Raw genomic sequence first — 13,061 nt, 5'->3', positions numbered from 1 at the left:
GCAATTTCCACCCATATTTTCCTCAGTATCCATGGATCCGTCTCCTCCAGTCACAAGAACACAGTAAATAAGAGCAGACATTGACCACGTGGCTCATCGATAATGTTTCCCCATTCAAGGGTGACACAGTGGTTAGCACTGCTCCTTCAGTGTCAGGGACCCGGGTTCAATTGCAGCCTCAGGTCACTATCTGTGTGGAGTTTGCACATTCTCCCCTTGTCTGTGGAGATTAGATTTATTGGCCATGCTAAATTGACTCTGAGTGTCAGGGGATTTGCAGGGTAAATATGTGGGGTTATGGGAATAGGGTTTAGTGGGCCAAATGGCCTCTTTCTGTACTGTAGGGATTGTATGATTAATACAATTATGATTTATGTGTCTTTATACAGTGCAAAGTACAGAGGCACAGCATTAAAACAACAGAACAACAAAACACAGAACAGCAACAGCATCAGACAATACAAAGAGAGAAATCACACGTTATTTCTGACAAGTTTTCTAAAGGTCACTACATTTTCAGCATCAAAATCAGGTAAAACTTTTGAAATATCAACAATTCTATGTGGGGAGAACAAATTGTGAATATCATCACATGAACCAGATTTCTGTACTTTGTACTGACATCCACCAAAATACATTCGCTGTGAATAAAGCTTTTGAAGCTTAGGCAATAAGGCCATGTATCAATTTGATAATATTGAACTAAACCATAAATCAGCCTTCTCTACAGATTGCAATTCAAGAATCCTTAATCCCTCATAAGCTATTCCCCTCATGCCTTTCATTTTCCAGGTTTCATGTCTTTGCACTCTCTCTATGAGCTGAATATCTCTTTGAACGTATGGGTTCCAAAGTATGGGTGCAGTATTGAGATGTGGGCATACTAGCTTCTTACAGAGTTTCAGATCTTGGGTTGAACTCCAGTTTACTCCCCACTCCCTCGATTCCCTAAGAATCCAAAATTTGTCTATCTCAGCCTTAACTGCAATAGAATCCCTCCAGTGCAGATGGAGGCCATTTGGTCCATTGAGTCTGAACCAACTCTCTGAGATACCATCCCACCCAGAACCTGTCTCAGTAACCCCACATATTTATCCTGCTAATCCCCTTTACTGATACATTTTGGAAACAAAAGGCACCATGCAATACACTGACAAGCTGCCACAAGGTAGGTTGTTGCATAAAGATTAAATCTCATGGGATCCAGGGTGAGGCATCTTAATGGATGCAAAATTGGCTTCTTGACAGAAGCCAGGGGATGGGTGTAGAGGATTGTTTTTCAAACTGGAATCCTGTTACCAGCCTCAGGGATCAGTGCTGGTCCGCTGTTATTTGTCATTTGTATTAATGATTTGGATGAGAATATCGGAGTCATGGTTAGTGAGTTTGCAGATGACACCAAGATTCGTGGCATAGTGGACAGTGAAGAAAGTTATCGCCAATTGCAATGGGATCTTGATCAATTGGGCCAGTGGGCTGATGAATGACAGATGGACTTTTATTTAGATAAATGTGAGGTGATGCATTTTGGTAGATTGAACCAGGGCAGGACTTACTCAGTTAATGGTAGGGCACTGGGGAGAGTGACAGAACAAAGAGATCTAGGGGTACAGGTACATAGCTCCTTGAAAGTGAAGTCACAGGTGGACAGAGTGGTGAAGAAGGCATTCGGCATACTTGGTTTCATCGGTCAGAACATTGAATACAGGAGTTGGGACGTCTTGTTGAAGTCATGAAAAACATTGGCAAGGCCACACTTGGAATACTGTGTACAATTCTGTTCACTCTATTACAGAAAGGCTATTATTAAAGTAGAAAGCGAGCAGAAAAGATTTACCAGGATACCAGCAGGACTTGGTTTGAGTTATAGGGAGAGGCTGGATAGACTTTTTTTTTTCTCTGGAGGTAGGGGGCTGAGATTTGGTCTTATAGAGATCTATAAAATAATGAGGAGCGCAGAGCAGCTAGATAGTCAATATATTTTCCCAAAGGTAGGCGAGTCTAAAGGTAGAGGGCACAGATTTAAGGTGAGAGGGGAGAGATAGAAAAATGTTCAGAAGGGCATTTTTTTTCACAGAGTGGTGAGTGTCTGGAACAAGCTGCCAGATGTGGTAGTAGAGGCGGGTACAATTTTGTCTTTTAAAATGCATTTCGACAGTTACATGGTTAAGATGGGTTTAGAGGTATATGGGCCAAATGTGGGCAATTGGGATTAGTTTAGTGGTTTAAAAAAAACAGGGCGGCATGGGCAAGTTGGGCCGAAGGGCCTGTTCCCATATTGTAAACCTTTCTGACTCAGAGCCCATTCGGCCTAACTTGTCCATGCTAGCCCACGGACACACATATGTTTCCAAACTCACCTTCCTACACCCGGCCTGGAGCCATGCAGCTGAAAGATTGATCGTGATCGAAATACTTCATACTGAAAGATGAGGTTTTTTTTGGATGCCTGAAATATCGGAAGTAAACACTTCCTAATCATAACCGCTGCGAGCAGGGCTCGAACCTGCGCGGGGAAACCCCATTGGATTTCTAGTCCAACGCCTTAACCACTCGGCCATCGCAGCTGCACATTTATAATCTGAGTAATGTTGATATTAACTTCATCAGGCACCGGGATTGTGCAGAGCACAGTGTGTGAGCTGAAATGTGTTCTTCCACTTTTACTTTGTATCTTTGTCTCTGGCGGGGAATTCATTTGTCAGGTCAGAGACTTGTTTTCCAATTTCAATATTCCTTCATTGGAAACGAATTACGTCCGAACAATAAATAATAACACCTCTATTTTATTTCTTAATTGTCAAATGTTGCGTTCCCTCTGTTCTTGTCCACTTGGTTTAAAACACAAGAGGCCGCGGATAAGAATCTAAATAAATTACCAATGCGACGGCCGGGAATCGAACCCGCGTCAACTGTTCGGAAGGCAGCTATGCTCACCACTATACCACCATCACACACCCCTCAAACAGCAGCTATTTCAATCAGTTATAATTATGGAAGCAGATTAGTTGCTGATTTCATCACACACCAGATATATCCACAGCACAGTTTGTAAACTGAACCTGTTTTGTCTGTTTTTTTCTGGACAGTTTAAACCACCTGTTTTATTATTGTTTCCGACTGGGAAATCGTTGTTTAGTTTTGAGGCCTGTTCTTTCATTTAAACAACTGAAAGCAAATTGAAGCTGGATTTTCCATTAGAAACACGGTGATGATGAGAATCTTAGGTGAATTTTATTTTCGGAGTCGCATTTAATTAGCTATCGCATGTCACTTCTTACAATCTGTGATAACCAAGAGTTCCTAACGCCCAATAATGACCAGCTTGCAGCAATGTGTTTGAATGAACACGATGCCACATCATCTAAGCAGCATTTTGAAATTCTCATTCACTGTATTCTGATGAAATGTATTTGTTATGTTGCGTCTGTCATTCCATAAGAATCTTACTCTGACCTGAGACCTTGTTTTGTCCTGGTGCACCTGATGCCTGTTTGTTTCCATTCTGCGCACCCTCTGATTTTCCTCATGGAACCACAGAAAGGACCAGAGAAGGGAACAGCACAGAAGGAAGCCATTCGGCCTGTCTTGTCTGTGCCAGCCCGAGGACACCCAGGTGTCATTTCCAAGCTGACCTTCCTGCACCCGGCTCGGGGCCATGCAGCTGAGAAAGGAATATGGTGATCCAAATACTTCATAGCAAAAAATTAGCACTTTTCTTTGGCTCTGTCGCTGCCTGAAGCAACCGTAACAAACACTTCATCATCAGGATTCAAACCTGCACAGATATGACGGAAATTGGATTTCAAGTCTAACGCCTTAACCACTTGCCATTGAACATAAGAACAAGATGGCAGGGTTGGCGGATACTGAAGTGGAATGTCAGGTGATACAACAGGATATGGATAGGTTGGTACATTGGGCAGATAGGTGGCAGATGGAATTTAATCCTGACAAATGCGAGGTGATGCATTTTGGAAGGAATAATGCAGAGAGGAGCTACGTGATAAAAGGTAGACCGATTAGGAGTATAGAAATACAGGGGGACCTGGGAGTGCAGGTTCACAAGTCTATGAAGGTTGCGACACAAGCGGAGAAGGTTGTGAGGAAAGCTTATGGAATGCTAACCTTTATAGGAAGGGGTATAGAGTATAGGAGCTGCCGTGTAATGCTTCAGTTGTATAGAACGTTGGTTAGACCGCATTTGGAGTACTGCGTCCAGTTCTGGTCACCTTACTACCGGAAGGACATGGAGACCCTGGAGAGGGTGCAGAGGAGGTTTACCAGGATGTTGCCTGGCATGGAGGGACTGGGTTATGAGGAAAGGTTGGAGAAACTGGGACTTTTCTCCTTGGAAAGACGGAGATTGAGGGGGGACATGATAGAGGTATATAAGATACTGAAGGGAATAGATAGAGTCAATAGTGAGAGACTGCTCCATAGACTGGGTACAATTACGAGAGGTCATGATCTAAGGGTGAGGGGGGGAGAGGTATAATTTCGATGTGAGAGGAAGGTTCTTCACGCAGAGGGTCGTGGGGGTATGGAACGCGCTACCAAGTAGGGTGGTGGAGGCAGGAACGTTGGACTCGTTTAAGGTTTACTTAGACAGACACATGAGCGAAACGAGGATGGAGGGTTATAGTAGGAGGTATTAAATAGGGTCAGAGCCTCGGGAGACACCAGAAGTGCAGACTTGTATGTTAACATTTTTGTCTTTTTATTCCGCAGGTGTCGGTCCACCTTGTTGTCAAACGAGGGGCATGAACACGGTGGGTCGTGCGTGGGCTGCTCTTGGAGGTTCCGGGAGTGGCCTAGTACTTCGTGTCGGTGTGCATGCTTGATCGTGGACCGGTAGACGGGCGCCGCAACAGCTCAGTGACTAGCACTGTTAGCTGTGCAGATACATGGATTTGGGCCTGTGTCTATGGGAGTTTGCGCATTCTCCCTGTGGTTGCGTGGGTTTCCTCCGGGCGCTCCGGTTTCCTCCCACACCCCAAAGATGTGCTCTTAGGCTGATTGGTTTACCAAATTGACACTATTCTCCCCTCAATCTGGCTAAGTTAGGGGTTCCATTCGTAGATACGCAGGGTAGAATAGGTGTAGGATGATGCAGCGGCGCGGGCTCGTTGGGCCGAAGGGCCTGTTTCCCGTGCTGGGTTGTTCTTTGTTCTTTGTTGTTCTTTATAAGAAATAGGAGCAGGAGTAGGCCATCTAGCCCCTCGAGCCTGCCCCGCCATTCAGTAAGATCATGGCTGATCTGTCGTGGCTCAGTTCCACATTCCTGCCCTCTCCCCATAACCCTTAATCCCCTCTCTTATCAAAAACCCATCAACCCGCGTCTTAAAAATATTGAGCGAGGTAGCCTCCATCACTTCAACGGGCAGAGAATTCCAGAGATTCACCACCCTTTGAGTGAAGAAGTTCCTCCTCAACTCCGTTCTAAACCGACCCCCCCCCCCCCCCCCGCCTTTATCCTGATTGAATATAAAAGTAGGGAGGTCTTGCTGCAGCTGTACAGGGCATTGGTGAGGCCGCAGCTGGAGTACTGTGTGCAGTTTTGGGCGCCGCACCTGCGCAAAGATATTTTGGCCTTGGAGGGAGTGCAGAGGAGGTTTACTAGGCTGATACCGGAGTTGAGGGGATTGATCTATGAGGAGAGGCTGAATAAACTAGGCTTGTACTCGTTAGAGTTTAGAAGAATGAGGGGAGATCTCATTGAGACGTATAAGATGATGAATGGGATGGATAAGATAGAGGTGGAGAGACTCTTCCCGCTCAGAAAGGACAGTAGGACTAGGGGGCACAGCCTCAAGATAAAGGGGGGGCGGTTTAGAACGGAGTTGAGGAGGAACTTCTTCACTCAAAGGGTGGTGAATCTCTGGAATTCTCTGCCCGTTGAAGTGGTGGAGGCTGCCTCGCTAAATATTTTTAAGACGCGGGTTGATGGGTTTTTGATAAGAGAGGGGATTAAGGGTTATGGGGAGAGGGCGGGAAAGTGGAACTGAGCCACGACAGGTCAACCATGATCTTATTGAATGGCGGGGCAGGCTCGAGGGGCTGGATGGCCTACTCCTGCTCCTATTTCTTATGTTCTTATGTTCTGATGCCCTCTAGTCCTACTGTCCTTTCTGAGCGGGAAGAGCCTCTCCACCTCTATCCTATCCATCCCATTCAACATCTTATACGTCTCAGTTGTACATTTACCTGAGTAACATAACCATCTCAGTAATATTCATATTAACTTAATCGGACACCGGGATTGTGCAGAGCGCAGTGTGTGAGCTGAAATTTGTTCCTCCACATTTATTTTGTATCTTTATCTCTGATTGTCTCTGATAACTCATTTATCAGGTCAGAGACTTGTTTTCCTATTTCAATAGTTTTTCATCAGAAACGAATTACGTCCGAATTAAAAAAAAACTCGAATTTGTTAGTGGCAAATTCGCCCTGTTTTACGAACTTGATTGAAACGTGGATACATTTTCTCAATAGGATGGCCAGGAATCGAACCTCATTCAACTGCTTGGAAGGCAGAAAGTTCTGCTCACCACTATTACTCAAACAGTCATTATAACTACAGAAATATCTACGTTGCCGATTTTTCAGGCCTGTTGCCGCGGAAATAAACACTTCATAACCACAACCGCTGCGAGCAGGGCTCGAACCAGCGCGGGAAAACCCCCATGGGATTTCAAGTCCAACGCCTTAACCACTCAGCCATCGCAGCTACGCACTTACCACGGTAATATGGCCACCTTAGGATGTTCATATTAACTTCATCAGGCACCGGGACAGTGCAGAGCACAGTGTGTGAACTGAAATGTGTTCCTCGACTTTTACTTTGTATCTTAGTCTCTGAGGGAAAACTCATTAATCGGGTCAGAGACTTGTTTTCCTGTTTCAATATTTTTTTCATGAGAAACGAATTACGCCCGACCAATGAAAAAAGAGAAATCTCTATTTTATTTCATTCCTGGCAAATACTGTTTTTCTCCACTTGGGTTAAAACACAAGAGGCCGCGGATTAGAATCTAAATAAAACGTTAATGCGATAGCCGGGAATCGAACCCGGGTCAACAGCTTGGAAGGCAGCTATGCTCACCACTATACCACCACCGCACCGGCAATGAAAAACGCACCTTATTTTTATCAATAATAATTACGAAACTACCTTATTTGTTGATTTCATCAAGCTTGAGGTGTGTCCACAGCACAGTTTGGAAACTGAACCTGTCTTATCTCGTTTTTCTGGACAGTTTAAACCACCTGTTTTACTATTGTTTCTGACTGGGAAATCATTGATTAGTTTAGGGGCCTGTTCTTTCATTTAAACAACTGAAAGCAAATTCAAACTGGATTTTCCATTAGAAACACACTGATGATGAGAATCTTTAGTGAATTTTATTTCAGGAATGTCCACCTACTGTTGGGACCTGCGATAACTAATTAAATAAATCACCACTCTGATGGTCAGGAACTGACCCTTGGTCAAATGCTCTCACAGTCACCACTCCATCACCATCGCTCACCTGGCTCTGTCACCCACTCTGTAAGAAAGTCCAGCTCTGACAGTGAATCTGGTTCCCTCCAGGTCCAATCGGAGGATGGTCAGAAACTGTCACTGTCAGAAACTCCATTATCAGCGAGTGTGGGATGGTTATTTAACTGGCTGTCACTGGTTGGTGAGGTTGTGATTTACTGTTACCTGTCAGTGCCGGAGAAACAAATAAAACAGGAAATCTAGAGACTCCAAGAGCAGATAATTTGTATTTTCACCCTAAACAAACACAGTGATGTCTGTAATCACTATAATAACTGAAAATAAAAATAGAATTGGTTCTTGCCGCGGAATCTGGTTCACAGATGTGTTTCTTCACCACATGGACTGCAGCGGTTCCAGAAGGCACCTCACCCCCACCTTCCCAGGGGTAATTCGGGATGGGTAATAAATGTTGACCCAGACAGAGACACCCACATTCCATGAATGAATTGAAAGACAATCTGCGGGGAGCGGCCCTCAGAGTGTTTAACAGTTACTGAGGTGAAAAACTCTAACTAACCCCCTGGAATCCGGAGCAAAGGCCGGAAGGAGGAGAAATTCCGTCCTGGGACCTTCCATTGGGTGAAAGTTTTGTCCTGTGAATGTGTCGATGTGAATATTGTGGAAGAGAGAGTGTATGAAAGGAGCGGGCGGGTCAGACTAATCCAACTGTGTTTGTGTGTCTGTTCTGACCATGAGATCTCCGAGTCTCTCTTGTGGAAAATAAAACCGTTTTTCAATCAAAGATTCCCCCTAATCCCCCTGCTGAGCCCCAGAGTGAGATTTCAAGGCAATTGTTTCGCTAAATGGAAGATTTGAGTGGAAAAGTAGAGAACATGTCAGCTATCGCGTGTGAGAGCGGGATCAGTGCAGCAGGGAAACGGGTTTCAGTGGAAAACGGAGTCCTCAGTTCGAGTGAAACCTTTTCAACAGCAAACATTGGAGTGTCAGAGACATGAAGGGTGTGAGCTGGATGTGTGGAGAGGCGGAATTTGATTGGAATGGGAGAGTTTGTGAGGAGAGAGAAACACAGAGAGGCTGGAGGAGCCGGGAGCTGACAGCAGCTTGTCTCTGCTCCGTCCGCTCTCTGCCTTTAAGTTGCTCTGTGCCGCCACCACTGGTTTCATTCCGGATCCAGTTCTGACTCTCCTGGTCCAGATTTTCCAGCCACTCTCGGATATGACTGAAACTGCAGCCGCCCAAACGGCTCCTCCAGCCGCTCCCGCTCAGGTGAAGTCTCCCAGGAAGAAGAAGGCGGCTCCCCGATCTGCCGCTCCCAAGTTAGGCGAGCAGATCCTCAAGGTGGTGGCGGCTTGCAGCGATCGCAAGGGGATGTCCCTGGCCGCCATCAAGAAAGCTTTGGCCGGCAGCGGAGTGGATGTGGGGAAGCGCGGCTCCCAGATCAGGTTAACTATCAAGAGGAAGGTGGAGAAAGGCTCTCTGGTGCAGACAAAGGGACAGGGCGCCTCCGGCTCCTTCAAACTGGCTAAGAGGGAAAGGCCGGGCAAAATGGGAAAGAAGGTGAAGAAAGCCACAGGCAAGAAATCTTTCGTGAAGAAAACAGCGGCCAAGAAGGTGACAAGAAAGAAAGCCGCCGCCAAGAAACCCGCAGCCAAGAAAACTCCAGTGAAGAAAACTCCAGTGAAGAAAACTCCAGTGAAGAAAACTCCAGTGAAGAAAACTCCAGTGAAGAAAACAAGCAGCAAGAAGGCGGCAACTCCAAAAAAGGCGCTGAAGAAAGCAGCCCTGAAGAAAAAGTCTCCTGTGAAGAAGGTCACGGGCGGAAAGTCGGTCAAAAAAGTGACTAAAGCGAAGGCCAATCCCAAAGGGAAAGCAGCAAAAGCGAAGAAAGCCTCAGGAAAGAAGTGAAACAACCCGAGAGCAAATTGGAAACCTCTGAAACCCCCCAAAGGCTCTTCTCAGAGCCACCCACATCTCTCAGGAAAGAGCTGATCCCGCAAGAAAATGATTCCTGTCCCGCGGGGCCCGGCTCATTCTCAATAGAGATCATTTCAAATTCAGACTAAAGCAAAACAACTGCAGATGCTGAATTTCATTGAGAATTTCACATTTGTTCAATCGCCACTTTCTCTCAGAATAAAGCTGTCTGGTAGATTCAGTGTGAGACAGGAACACTGGCGGCGAAACACCGCATTCCCCACTCATTTTTAATCCAATCCCTGCAGGGAGGCCAATCGGCCCATCGAGTCTGCACCGACCCACAATCCGGATCCCCCATTCCCCTATTTATTGACCCTACTTCCCCCCTGACACTCCGGGACAATTTAGCATGGGCCAATCAACCTCACACACACCGGGGGGAAACCGGAGCACCCGGAGGGAGCCCAGGGAGAATGTGGAAACTCCACACAGACAGTGACCTCAGCCGGGAATCGAACCCAGGTTCCTGGCGCTGGGAGACGGCAGTTCTCAGCCCAAAAGTCAGTGTCAGGAGTGGGATTCGAACCCACGCCTCCAGAGGAGACTGCGACCTGAACGCAGCGCCTTAGACCGCTCGGCCATCCTGACTCCCTTCACTTTAACACAGGGAGATTTCCCCCAAACACCTTCAATAAAGTGTTTGGAAACAGCTGGAAGCGGATGTGGGGGAGGATGTTACTGAGGGAGATTCTTGCTATAGAATAGACTGTGTTTCGGTGGGAATATTACTGACTGGGAATTATAACAGGAGCAGGTTTAAAAACACAAAAGGACAAAGTCACCACCCGAAACCTTAACTCTGTCTCTCTCTCTCTTCACAAAAGCTGCCGGATTATTTGCAGCATTTTCTGTTTCGATTCCAGATTTCAAAGCTCCGGGTTTGTGGAAACTCTTGAGTGTGAAGGGCGGCTCTGGAAGGGTTTGTGTGGGGAGCTGGCTTTCGTTTCCATTCTTAATAAACGGGTTGAAATTGGCGGTTGCAGAAACTGGAGGTGGAGCTGAAAGATCAGGGGCCGTTCTGTGTGTGTGTGTGTGTGTGTGTGTCAGGCCGGCTCTCTCCTCCCTCCCGCTCTGGGTTGAATCTTCACTCTGTCTCCTCCCCCCTCTCTGCTCTCACTCCGCCTTTCTCAGTCAGGTCGGGGCGGCCTGTATAAAAGGAGCCTGAAAGAGTTCCTCTCTCTCAGATTGGGCAGTGATCGGAGTGAAGAATCCATCATGTCTGGCAGAGGGAAAGGAGGCAAAGGACTGGGGAAAGGCGGAGCCAAGCGGCACCGCAAAGTGCTCCGTGATAATATCCAGGGCATCACCAAACCAGCAATCCGCCGCCTGGCTCGCCGTGGCGGGGTCAAGCGGATCTCGGGCTTGATCTATGAGGAGACTCGCGGGGTGCTGAAGGTTTTCCTGGAGAATGTGATCAGGGATGCGGTCACCTACACTGAACACGCCAAGCGCAAGACGGTCACTGCCATGGATGTGGTGTACGCTCTGAAACGCCAGGGCCGCACTCTCTATGGATTCGGCGGCTGAACAACTCGACCCTTTTCCAGCCAACACACAACAAAGGCTCTTTTCAGAGCCACTCACCGCCTCACAGAGAGAGCAGTGACCTGGGGACGGGGGGGGAGCTGGGACAGGCTGCTCAGTGTTTGAGATGCAGCTTTGCTTTGTTTGGGTTCCGGTGCCGGGAAATCACCCAATTGAACATTTCATTTGGAGCAGGATTGTTGTTGAAATGTTTCAGTGGATTGTCTCAGCAGCCCCCAGTTGACATGTACCCTGAGTGAAAGGCCACCTCACTCCCTGTCTAATCACTCAGTGTTTGGATAGAGTTTCTAAAAGCTTTCTCTGGAATGGCGGGAGTTTAGGAGCAGCAGCCGGTGAATCGTTCACTGGAACCAGTGCCAGTTGTGATGCTATTTGCCCCCCAGACGGTTGTTTCCTGCACTGAAGCTGACAGGCTTTGGGAAACTGCTGAGTTTCCGCTCAGTCATTCACAAAACCCGCAATTCCCGCAGTTTGAGCCACTCCAACCCCCAGCCTGCTTCTGATTGGCCATCCTCTCCGCATCGGAACCAATCGCACAGCATCGAATGTGAACATTGAGCCAATCATTGGCTTCGACTGTCAACCGGCAGGAATTTTGAATGGGGGGAAATGGCGCCAATTTCAGCGCGGGAAAGGGAATGGAGACAAATTCTTAACTTCTCAACAAGAATAACATCTCTATTAATATTCTGCTGTAAGATTATTTTACAAAGAGCTTTCATTTGTGAACATTTGTCCGCGGCAAACGGCTCCATTCAGGAATGTCAAACGGGACAAATATGAATTCACTCTCTGTAACAAACAACAGACTCAATCCCTTTCACACCGGCTTCAGGGGGACACAGAGAAGACACAGATTTCGCATCCTTTCCCCTGAAAGCGGCACAAGCCACAGGCGGAGGGGAAATCTGAATGGGCTGGAGAGGGAAGGGACAGGGATCGAGTGGAACAGCGGGAGATTCTGGGAATGAACAGCCCAGAGAGCGGGGAAAGGGTCTAAAACACCAAGTGGAGGGAGATGGATTTCAAATCTTCAATGTTTCTGGTAATTAAGGACGGAATGAAGTCTTATTTTATACAAACCGTTATTTCCTGCACAGAAAATGGAGTAATTTCTGGAAGGGGCGGTGAAGAAAACAAGTGAGGCGATCAGAACCTGAGTTCCAGACATTCATTCCCTGCTCAGAGTTTGATTGAAACTTCCTGGGCCAATTCCCGCTGGGGGGGCGGTTCCTTACACAGTTTAAAAAGGCGGCTGCAGCGCAGACTCTGGATTAAGAGTCTGTGTGTCTCAGATTGTGCTGAATCCGCTCAGAAAATGGCCAGGACCAAGCAGACAGCGCGCAAATCGACCGGAGGGAAAGCTCCTCGCAAACAGCTGGCTACCAAAGCGGCCCGGAAGAGCGCTCCAGCCACGGGCGGAGTGAAGAAGCCTCATCGCTACAGACCCGGCACTGTGGCTCTGAGGGAGATCCGCCGCTACCAGAAATCCACCGAGCTGCTGATCCGCAAACTGCCCTTCCAGCGCCTGGTGCGAGAGATCGCTCAGGACTTCAAGACAGACCTGCGCTTCCAGAGCTCGGCCGTCATGGCCCTGCAGGAGGCCAGCGAGGCTTACCTGGTGGGGCTCTTTGAGGACACCAACCTGTGCGCCATCCACGCCAAGCGAGTCACCATCATGCCCAAAGACATCCAGCTGGCCCGCCGCATCCGCGGGGAACGCGCCTAAAACCCCGGCTTCAGCACCAAGAACAACAACGGCTCTTTTCAGAGCCACCAACTCGACAAATGAAAGAGCTGCCATCTCCTGTTAACCAATCTAGTCTTTCAATTCCCGGCACAGAATCTTCCCAGGACTCTGAAACCTCTCCATCTTACAATAAACTCTCCGTTACATTGAGCTCTCTCCAATCCTTTGATGATTACAGTCAAAACCATCCCGTTAACAATTCTACCGCAATTTAATTTTAAAGTGCTTTTATTAAACCTGCCATCATTTCAGTTTCCGAGGAATAATTCCGCAAACCCACTT

General features: G+C 47.3%; 3 protein-coding genes and 4 non-coding genes across 7 annotated transcripts; 3 read left to right on the top strand and 4 right to left on the bottom strand.

Moving 5' to 3' along the window:
• Positions 1–2,485: 2,485 nt before the first annotated feature.
• trnas-aga (transfer RNA serine (anticodon AGA)) lies at positions 2,486–2,567 on the bottom strand. Its single transcript has one exon. It is a non-coding gene; the product is annotated as a tRNA-Ser (tRNA).
• A 4,080-nt stretch (positions 2,568–6,647) lies between these two features.
• Positions 6,648–6,730, bottom strand: trnas-uga (transfer RNA serine (anticodon UGA)). Its single transcript has one exon. It is a non-coding gene; the product is annotated as a tRNA-Ser (tRNA).
• Positions 6,731–7,050: 320 nt separating this feature from the next.
• On the bottom strand, positions 7,051–7,122 carry trnag-ucc (transfer RNA glycine (anticodon UCC)). Its single transcript has one exon. It is a non-coding gene; the product is annotated as a tRNA-Gly (tRNA).
• Positions 7,123–8,722: 1,600 nt separating this feature from the next.
• On the top strand, positions 8,723–9,412 carry LOC145335881 (histone H1-like). Its single transcript, XM_080181612.1, has one exon. It carries the CDS (start codon positions 8,723–8,725, stop codon positions 9,410–9,412), a length of 690 nt encoding a protein of 229 aa, XP_080037738.1.
• Positions 9,413–9,989: 577 nt separating this feature from the next.
• trnal-cag (transfer RNA leucine (anticodon CAG)) lies at positions 9,990–10,072 on the bottom strand. The gene has a single exon. It is a non-coding gene; the product is annotated as a tRNA-Leu (tRNA).
• Positions 10,073–10,699: 627 nt separating this feature from the next.
• LOC145335917 (histone H4) lies at positions 10,700–11,011 on the top strand. The gene has a single exon (XM_080181649.1). The coding sequence runs from the start codon at positions 10,700–10,702 to the stop codon at positions 11,009–11,011; it is 312 nt and encodes a 103-aa protein (XP_080037775.1).
• Positions 11,012–12,347: 1,336 nt separating this feature from the next.
• Positions 12,348–12,860, top strand: LOC145335870 (histone H3). Its single transcript, XM_080181599.1, has one exon. The coding sequence runs from the start codon at positions 12,348–12,350 to the stop codon at positions 12,756–12,758; it is 411 nt and encodes a 136-aa protein (XP_080037725.1). The 3' UTR covers positions 12,759–12,860.
• The last annotated feature ends 201 nt before the right edge of the window (positions 12,861–13,061 follow it).

Source organism: Carcharhinus amblyrhynchos, unplaced genomic scaffold, assembly GCF_965287045.1.
Source record: "Carcharhinus amblyrhynchos unplaced genomic scaffold, sCarAmb.v2.hapA scaffold_42, whole genome shotgun sequence".
Taxonomy (NCBI): Eukaryota; Metazoa; Chordata; class Chondrichthyes; order Carcharhiniformes; family Carcharhinidae; genus Carcharhinus; species Carcharhinus amblyrhynchos.
The sequence above is the reverse complement of the archived record's forward strand: the minus strand, read 5'-3'. Positions and strand labels throughout refer to the sequence as shown.

Excerpts from the sequence above, each read along its gene's own strand:
- LOC145335881 (XM_080181612.1), top strand. The coding sequence starts at position 8,723 with ATGACTGAAACTGCAGCCGCCCAAACGGCTCCTCCAGCCGCTCCCGCT.
- LOC145335917 (XM_080181649.1), top strand. The coding sequence starts at position 10,700 with ATGTCTGGCAGAGGGAAAGGAGGCAAAGGACTGGGGAAAGGCGGAGCC.
- LOC145335870 (XM_080181599.1), top strand. The coding sequence starts at position 12,348 with ATGGCCAGGACCAAGCAGACAGCGCGCAAATCGACCGGAGGGAAAGCT.